Genomic DNA, 10,324 nt, shown 5'->3' with positions numbered 1-10,324 from the left:
GACACAAAGATCAGATATTATATGACTATATGATTGCTTTTTAATGATATATCCAGAATAGGTAAATTCACAGAGACAAAAAGCAGATTAGTGATTAGCAGGGGATGGGTAGGAGGAGGGAGTAACTACTTAATGGGCAATGGTTTGTTTTTCTGGGGTGATGAAAAAGTTTTGAAATTAGAGAGAAGTGGTGGATACACATCATTGTGATTACACTGAATTGTATACTTTATAAGGTTAATTGTATGTTATATAAATGCCACTTCAATTAAAAGAACAAAAAAGGGGCATATTTGAAGAAATAATACTATAAAGCTGAAAATGCATATATCATTATATCTCAACAATTCTACTCCCAAATATATATCCTACACAGACCTTTTAACCTGTGTACCAGGAGACATATACATATATAAATGCAAAAACATTTAACGTATCCCTACATGTTCATAATGGCCAAAAAATGGAAACCACTCAAGTCTTTTGGCATAAAAATGGATAAATTGTGGTATATTTATCCAACATTATTATTATACAGCAGTGAATATAAGTTAATTACATATACAATAATATGGATAAATCTTAAAAGAGAAAACTGCTATTTTTGCGGAGCTCAATAGTTATGGCAGGTGTTTAGGGACACCTGCATATGTTATTTAAAAAAAAAATTTAAATAAGGAAATGACAAATTCAAAATTAGGAATAGTGATTATCTCTAAGGGAAAAAAAAGAATGATGCAGGGAAGAAATTACAGGTGTATACAATAATACTATCAATGTTATTATAATGAAGTATGTGGTAGGTTCAGGGTGGTCATTTCATTATGCTGGTTTATATCTTATATTTATAGCATAAATATGAGAATATATACTATGTATATTACAGGTGATACTATAAATCAAAATGCTTTTTAAATTGTAAAAATGAATGAAGACTACAGTAAAGTATTAGTCAAAACCAACAATGATCATATTATACCCTTAATACTTCAGTTTTTTAAGTAGCACTAGTAAAGTAAGATAAATACATAAAAGTGTAGAAAGGGAGTTTTACTGGCTTTTTTGGGACAGTAAGTTAATATTCTGAGGATACATAAAAAATGTTCAAATGTAAGTCAAATTTTTAAAAACACCATTACAGCAAAGTTTCTCTCTGTTATATAATTAGTTGGTACCTGGACTCAGTTGAGATCTGGTAATTTTGAATATTTGGTGAAGCAAAACATTTAGGCTATTTCTTAGAATTTCTATTACTGCTAAGAAACATTACAGATATCGTGACACATAAAAAGGGTATTTACCCTAAAATTAAAAGGAATCATAAAAACTAGAGTCTAATGCAAGAAAGATGAGATAAAAAATGAAATGGAACACACACAATAAGAACCAAAGGTCACGTACGCCAAAAACTATCCCCAAATTAATTTTAAATACATCTCCAGAGTATATATTGTAAAAATTACAGAACTTTACAAGAATGTTATTTTATAATCATAAATTTAAGAGTAAAATTTCTCTTTAGGAAAACTAATGTCTTTGGCAATAATATATAATAATATCTTGATGGATGCATATTTTGAAGACAGGTATTAAATTAACACTCCACCACCATCTGCCCAAGAACTAAAAAAGAGATAATGGGAAGTTCTTATAGATATGAATAACTGCCTACATTCAATTTGTTGAGTTAATTTATATATGAGAGCTACAACTGTAAGTCTACATAACCAGCAAATTAAATAAAAGCTTTTTCCCAGAGACTTACAAAAGCAGATGTAACTATGTTTTTAACCTTTTTCCTGTTTAGAAAAAAAAAGTGCAGCTTGCTGCCAGCAGTAATTTAACATCATGCGTAGGAATGTGATGTTTTCTAGGATTTGACATTATCAGCAATCAAAAATTACTATATTCTGTAAATGGAAATACCACTACTAAAAACAGAATGCTATAAATAGAATGTCATTTGTTTCCAAAGACTATTGATATACCAGAGTGATGTGAAAATAATAATAAAAGCGAGATATTTGCAAACTTTAGGGGTACAATTAGGACTGTAATCCGCGAGTTATCTCACGGTAAATGCTGTAGCTGCAAGTACCCCCTGCAAGTATTCTCAGGGCAAATAAAGCAGCGATCCCCAACCTTTTTGGCCCCAAGGACCAGTGCTCCAATGAGAATCTAATGCCTGATGATCTGAGGTGCAGCTGAGGCACTAGGGAGTGACAGCAAATACGGATGAAGCTTTTCTCACCCACCCACTGCTCACGTCCTGCTACGTGGCCTGGTTCTAAATAGGCCACTGACCAGTACCGGTCCATGGCCCAGGGGTTGGGGACCCCTGAACTAAAGGAAAATATCTGGTCAATTTATGTAGTTACTTTCTAAACCAGAGAAATAAGAAAGCATCAAAGAAAACGTTACAACTAAGACTCTCAGTTGGATAGTAAACTTGTTCCCTGAGTGAGAGAGGGGTGAGAGAGGTAGGGTGGGATATAAAGCTCTTTAATTTTTAAATAAAGCTTGAAGAAAAGTGGAAAGAACATACAAACATGCTGAGTAAATTTTGTTTCACTGGAAATAGGTTTAGTTACATAACTGCCATTTTTAGAAAATTTATCCACCAAAAAGCATGAACCAAAATTTATTAAGTACCAATTTTCATAGTATACCTAAATATATAGCAAGCTATATTATTTGGGACTTTCCATATCAAAATTCAGACTTTCTTTTTATTTACATTATTAAAAAATTAATGAAAAATATCCATGTCTACAAGAACAGATTTCTTCTAAGAACCATCCTATATATGCGTTCTTTCATTAAAAATCCAATTTATAGAGAAATGTAACTATTATAGAGGTCCAGTGAATAGTGGTCACTTAAAATGAACATGTCAACTCTGAAACAGTATGACCATTTCAGAAATTTCTCTCCACCCTCATTAACCCCAAAGATATACCAAGACTATCTTGAAAGTCCTGCTATTAAAAAAGGTCATGAGTTTAAGAGGAACTAGGAAGTCTTCCAAAGTAGAAACAAAATAAATAGCACCTGATAACTGTAAAATGTTACATAATGCAGTTTCTAAGTAAACGAAAAAGATCTTTGTCAGACTAATCAAAGAAACCACTAATCTATTCTTTGTGTTGGAGCCTCTAAAATCTGTTTCAAGTGAAAATTCACTTGTTCCCTGAGTAAGAAAGGGAGTGGGAGAGGGGAGTAGGATCTAGAGAGAATCCACGGAGTAGTTTCATTAAGCATGCTAGCTGTTCAGGCACGGCTTGGGTGCCATCAAACTTCTTTCAATTTACAGTTAATGTTTATTCCCTTTAACAAACACTAGTAAACCATACATTGTAAGATATATCAGATAACACATAATAAATTGGTTCTGTCATTATTATAACGCAAAGACATCTCTGTAAATGTAAACCTACAGAAATGAAAAAGGAATGGCAAATGGATTTCAGCTTGTATTGGCTGTCCAGTACAGTACTAAAAAGGATTTTAAGTCAAATTTAAACTCAACCAGACACGCTAAAGACAATAAACTATGTCTGTCATTGGCACTGGAGGGGGTGTGGCATCATATATGCCACATTAACTGCCACCTACAAAACAAATACTTTACAAATCATCATTTCATCACTCATAGGGCCAACTGTGATTCAACTTTTATTTGGCTAGCCTTTGAACTTATAGAAAAATGTTTTATTCACAGAAACAATACACTAAAAAGAAAATGTTTATAATGATTAATGTCTTTTTAAAGAGGAAATAATTTCTTTAATGTGAAAAAGAATAGCAATGATTACATACATCATACTACAGTGGCTGATGTAAGAAGAATCATTAAAGGTCCTATAACAAAAGTGATTACTTACTTTCTGAACATGTCGTTTCACCGTTGGTAACAACTTCAGTCTCTAACTGTAGCCCATCAAGACAAACTGACAAGTCTCCTATTGTTTCTGTTGGCTCTTTGTCACCTACAAGCTGTAAAGTCACAACTACTTCCTCAACTGAAAAAAAATAAAATTACAGAACACAGAACAAAAGTCATTGTTTTTTCTTTAAGTCATCTTAACTGTTAAAAACCCAATGTTAAAAATGTCAGAAACAAAAAAATTTACATATTGCTCACTATATATGTATTTAAATTATTTTAACATTCTTCAAGCAAGGTTTCAGGCCTCATGACACCAAAACATTTTAAAATGGAACAAAATTTGGTAATGCTTTATAGTCACAATGTAAAATGCTAACAGTTCAATCACCTCATTTATTATATTCATTCTATCCTCACATAAAATGATCCATGACAACCAAGATTTTTCAGCAATATATGCCTGAATTATATTGAGTGAAAATGTATCACTTAAAAATGGATTATCTCATAAGCCCTAAATGAGAAATAAAATTCATGGAAGTACGTTTCAGATAGTCAAGAGGCAGAAAATATTTGTGTTTTAAAATCATGATATATCAATCAAAACAAGTACATTTCAGGTTTTTATATATCTATATAATATATACTACACATAAAAAAATACAACCATCTAAAATGAGGAAATTTTAAAAATAAGCATTTGGAAAGGAAATCTGTCAAAACATTAACTGTATTTGTCTCTTTGAAGTAGGATTGTTTTTACTTCATCTCTGCTCCATATTTTTTACTTTTCCATGATCGACTATATAGTATTTTAACAAATATCTATTTACTGCAGAAATATTTATTTAAAACATCAGATCCAAAATGAATGACAAAACCAAGGCTACTCAGAATGCTTTAAATAGTTTAAGATTCTTCTCCATTAATATTATAGTAATGGAGAATATTTTAAGTAAACTTAAAAACTAATAGTGAACACAGTCATTCTATATGTTTAGCATATGAATTTCCTACAGAAAAACAAACAAATGAGCACAATTTCTACTACTTTTATATACATACGTTTCATATTGTTTGACTTTAATGTTTCATAGATATCTAATGCAGCAGTTCCCAACAAAACATCAGATTTCAGTGTCTGGTGACTCCACACACGAAAATGTAATTTACTTACAGGAGTGACAATACTAAAAGTGAAGAAAGGTGAAAAAAATATTTCATTTAATATCATGATGGGATTCTAAATAAGTTACAATTACATTTTTTTTCTTTTTTCTTTTTTGCCTACAGTACCTGGTAATCCTAGGTGGTCTCCCATCCAAGTACTAACCAGGCCCGACCCTGCTTAGTTTGCGAGATCAGACGGGATCGGGCTTGTTCAGGGCGGCATGGCCATAGACCAGTAAATTCTTAAATTTCACTCATTTGTTCAAATTCATCAAAAAGTACATTAAGATGCCTTAGAACTTCAAAAATCCATTTTAAAGAATAATATAGGCATATCCAATTTGTTTTGTCATTTATTGGGAATAAATACTGTCCACATAAGTATGTATCATGTGAAGAGAAGAGCTTATAGTTTCAAATGCCTCATCTCACCATTTAGAAACAAAACTTTTTTTTAGTCACTGGTTTCTATCTCTAAGGGAAAAAAAATGCAAGAATTCCCAATGTTAAATAATGAAAGCAATTTGTTTCTATTTGATGTGGTGACAATTAGTTACATTTTGAACTACATTTTAATATACATTTGGTCCCCAAGTCAAATATGCTATATTACTGAATCATGCTTTTTCTTCCATTTTGATTTAAAAAATTAAAATTAACCTATAATTCCCTTGAATGAGTGTTCAATATCAACATTTGGGGCACTGTCAGTAAGTACTGACATTGAGTTATATCCTACTTCTATGAATTCATACTAGAGATAAAAACACCAACATGCAGATACATGTACATGGATTTATACTGTAACACTATCTAACAGCACATTAGAAACCAACTGATCAATAAGGAACTAGTAAAATAAGTGATAGTCCATTCATATTAAGAAATATTATGTAGCTATATAAGGGAAATTAGAACTGTATGTACTCAACTAGAAAGGTAACCACGTATGTCAGGGATAAAAGCAGAGTTGTAGAATAAAATAAATAGTATATTTTTTTTAAAGAAAGAAAATCTCTGAGTAGGTTCTATGGGGGGCATAATAATTTTTAAAAATCAACTACTTTAAAAAATTAAATTAAAAAAAAAACAAAGCAAACTACTCATAGCCCCCTATTTCAACCTTAAGTTAAGGAAAGAGCTGCTAAAAATCTTTTTAGGCCAATGACCTAAAAACGGAAGTTATCTAAAGAGAAACAAAAAGGGAACTAGAGAAAAGAATCCTAGGAACATGGGGGGGAAAGATGAGAAGAAACAAAGCAAACAAGTAAGAAACTTTTTTAAAGCTGTATTTCTGCTCATCTACTAAACAAAATGTAATGTAGAAAATACTTTCAAACCTACACTGTAAGGGGTTGCTTCCATTTGGGACTGTTCGTATTGTTGCATTTTTCTGTCTTCTTTGACTGTCCATCTACTGCAACTTCCACATAAGGACTTGGTCCAAACCAATTCTTTTTATTTTCTTTAAGTTTTGCTGAAATGACTAAGTAAAAGAAAAGAGAAAACATTTCAATAATTTGAGATGTCAGTCCATCCTTCAAATCACTTTAATTTCATAAAGGTTAAATAAAACATTACTTTTACTCAAAGAAGCAGGTTTACTCTAAAATATTTACTAATTTTATTCACTAATGACCTTTGCATTTCCTTCTACCCTAGTAAATCAATATAGGACGTCCCCACACCAACCATCCAAATTCCCATCAGTATCATCAATTCCCACTGTCAGTATCAATAGTCCAAGAACTCTGAGGTCAATGCAAAAGTACACTGACAAACCTGGTCAACAAATATTTGAATGCCTACCATGTATCAGATACTGCTCTAATATCTAATATGGATAGAGGAGTGTATGGTGTAGAAAAGGCCCTGGCCCTTAAGGAGATAACATCCTAGTTAGAGAAAAGTCCTTCTGATGAAAAAACAGACTAACGTGGCAGAATGTGACTTGGTAGTAAGGAAGGCCTCTGAGGAAATACTTTTAAGCAATCACTGAAATGACAAGGAGCTAATCATGTGAAGAATGGAGGTGGGAAAAAGGAAGCATTTCAAACAAAGCTTGGCATATCTGAGGAAAAGTATAGCAATCAGAAAAGAATAAGAATGGTAAATGAGATAAGAACGCTTTTAGCTAAGCCAAGATAAGGAATTTGTGTTTTATTCTAAGCACTCTGGAAAGCCACTGGAAGTAGAGAATTACAAACTAAGATTACTTGTAGTATCTCATATGTCTCATACTAACTTAACAAGAGCTTCCAACGCGTGCATCTTGAGATACTGACTCCTTACCCTTCACCTCTGAGTTAGTCACCTTTGCCATAAAATAGCCCTTTGTAAGCCCCTTGGAAGATACAAGAAGAAGATTCAAATCTAGGAGAGCAACCCATGGTTCCCATACGTGACAACTCATTGATTGCTTCCTTATTAATGTGGTGATCACAGCCAAGGAAATACTCTATCACCTGGATATCTACTCCGACAGAAAAGTTCAGAGAATGTCAGAGCCCACCAAGGTTAAGGGGCCCTTGGAGTTGCTAGTGAGTTTTTATAGCAGCTATCCAGGAAATTCAACATTCATTCCAAAGCACAGACTGTCTGGGCATCCTAGCAGACACAATTCGGGGTGGCAGCACTGAATCTCTTGACTTCTCACAGATCAAATACTGTCCTTTTGTGCTTCTGTGCCTTTTTGGTAGCACCCAAGCCAGCTAGAGATTTACTATTCTAACAATGTATGCATATTCTATAAATTAGGGCTTCATCATTATTTTGAAATATGTGGTATAATAAAGTTCAGTCTGATCTGAAATCAATATGTATTACCCCCCACCCAAAATAAAAAATTCTGTCAAAGATAAGAAGAGCTGCAAGAGACAATGTTGGGAAAGCAGGCAATAAGGAGCCACTGAGAATTTTAAGAGTGCCATTCAACAAATTTACTGGGTGCCTACAACACATATTAGGTGTTGTTATTAGCACCAAGGATACAGATGATTGGATTAACAAAGATTACTCTATTGTAGGAAAAGTAAGTTGAAAGACAAAAGTAGGAGTTAAAAGATACTATAGTAATGTATATTGACAATGGTTTGGACTAGGGTGGTGAACATGGAAATAAGGGAAGGATAAGTATTTTCTAAGGAGAACCAACAGGATTAGATTCTATGAGGAAGTTGAGGAAAAGCAGCAGGAAGGATAACTCCCAGGTTTCTGGCATGTATAAGTGGATAGAAGATGATGTCACTTAATAAAATGGAAAAGATCTAGAAAAGAACTAGTGTGAGGAGGGTGGCACGGGAAGGAAATCAAGAGTGTTATAATGAATATATAAAATTTGAGATGCTTGTGAGGCTTTTAAGTGGAAACATTAAGTAAAAAATCTTTTCCAGAACAGGAAATATTCAAGTACTTGTGGACAAGACCTCTCTGATTAATATGTACTATAAAGCTCTAATACTTAACACAAAACCAAATGTAATTACAGAATTGCCAAAGAAAAATATTTTTTAATACATTTAATACTATTTTTAATACATTTCTGGTTTGAGAAAAGGGGAAATAGTGCAAACAACTATGCATAAACCCACTGTATTTCAGGAGCTCTTGTGGTCCTGAAAAACTGATTAAACCTAAAACACAGGGGGAGTTGTAGGCTTGACAGGTAAGAAATGATTTGCCCTCAGTGGCTTTTTAGGGTTTAAACTTTGGAAAGCTATTTTGACACATAATCCCACCCAACTCCACAAAGCCATTTTAGGAAACTTTTAATGGGAAAATAAAAAAGGTAAGGGAAACTAACACCAACTGTTAGTGTTTACCATGTGTCTGGCATTTAAGTATTGTCATTTCAATACTCAAGACTATTCTGTGAGATAGGTATTATCATCCTAATTTTACACATAAAAAGACAAGCTGAACAAAATTTATAAGTTTGACCAAGGATCACTGCAAAGCCTGGATAGAAGAAATTATTTAAGTATTCAAATCTCAGTTTAGATTGCGTAAAACTTTTGTTATAGTCCTCTTATGAAATATATCAATGTACTACCTTCCTGAAATTTAAATTCCTGTAGTTAATCAAAAGAATAAAAGATCTGTAAATTATGAACTGGAAAAATAAAAGGAACTAGAAAAATGTCAGTATCATGTCATCTGCTGCAAGAGGCCCCTAACAACTGTCTGTTTTTATTCTCACTTCTCCAATCCAATCTTTTACAGCTACTAGAATTATCTTCCTAAAACAGACATGACTATGTCAGTGCTTTTTGATGATTCTCTAATGCCTGCAAAATGAAATTTAAACTCTTCTGGGGCATTTTGCATTGTTTACTATATATCATTCCAGTCTCCTCCTATACCAAATCTCGCTGAGCTCCCTGGTATGCTAACCACCCCTAAGCTGTTTGCTGTCCCTCCCAAGGGCCATGCACTTTCATGCCTCTGTATGTGCTACATCCTGCTCCCCTTTTCTATTCAATAAAATCTTATTACTTGAGAGACAGAAGCTTCCTTCTCTTTGATTGAATGCTTTTTTAAACCTAAGAAGTTAAACTGTTCCTGCTGCCATGCTTCCACAGCATTTGAATATTTATGTATGGCTCCTACAGTTTTTCATTCTGTCTTTGTTTTTACTAAGTTTATTAGTTTTTACTTGTTTAATTCACTCTGTAATACTGTTCAAGGCAAGGATGTAGCCAGTCTTTGTAACTTCTATACCACTTAGTGATTTAAACCTGAGAGACATTTAATACATTTGTTGAACCAAAGGATTAGTCAAGGTAGAAAACAAAGTTCCCTGCTTTATAGTCATGCTTTATAGTCACACACACAATCTACTGCATATACATATATATATAGTTTTGTGATTTATATTAGTGTTCTTCTGATCCTTCTGTTAAGGTCAATGTTTTATGACCTGATTTCAGTTCTACATCTCTGGTACAAAATAAAACTTTGACAATTTAAATGTAAAGAAAACAGAAGTGACTCCTTAGCTTACCCAACCCATCTCAGGAACCAGGAGGCTATAGTGAACAAGGTAAAACAAGTAAGGGTGTTGAGACCAGGTAAAGTAGCAGTATGATAAGCTGGTATGCAATAAAACCAGTTAGGCAAGTGCTACCCTCTGTGGTCAGAAGTCATGACAGGCCTCTGTGGCAGAACTATGTCCTGGCCAGGCAGAACTGAATATAAACTCTTGACTCTAAAATTTAAATATGAAGGACCTTCCTGGTCCCCAAGCAATCAAAGCTAAATATATAG

At 33.2% G+C, this 10,324-nt stretch overlaps 1 protein-coding gene and 1 pseudogene across 2 annotated transcripts in view; both read right to left on the bottom strand.

Moving 5' to 3' along the window:
- ITCH (itchy E3 ubiquitin protein ligase) overlaps positions 1-10,324 on the bottom strand; it is a 149,355-nt gene that overhangs the window by 58,311 nt on the left and 80,720 nt on the right. For both annotated transcript variants that reach the window (XM_023522193.1, XM_011378287.2), the window contains exons 4-6: positions 6,404-6,545; positions 4,955-5,079; positions 3,885-4,022 (exon numbers count right to left, since the gene is read on the bottom strand). In XM_023522193.1, the coding sequence (XP_023377961.1) occupies positions 3,885-4,022; positions 4,955-5,079; positions 6,404-6,545 (405 nt within the window). The remainder of the gene's footprint in view (positions 1-3,884; positions 4,023-4,954; positions 5,080-6,403; positions 6,546-10,324) is intronic.
- On the bottom strand, positions 5,174-5,292 carry LOC111730839 (annotated as a pseudogene).

This window comes from Pteropus vampyrus, unplaced genomic scaffold (genome assembly GCF_000151845.1).
Source record: "Pteropus vampyrus isolate Shadow unplaced genomic scaffold, Pvam_2.0 Scaffold336, whole genome shotgun sequence".
NCBI lineage: Eukaryota > Metazoa > Chordata > Mammalia > Chiroptera > Pteropodidae > Pteropus > Pteropus vampyrus.
The sequence above is the reverse complement of the archived record's forward strand: the minus strand, read 5'-3'. Positions and strand labels throughout refer to the sequence as shown.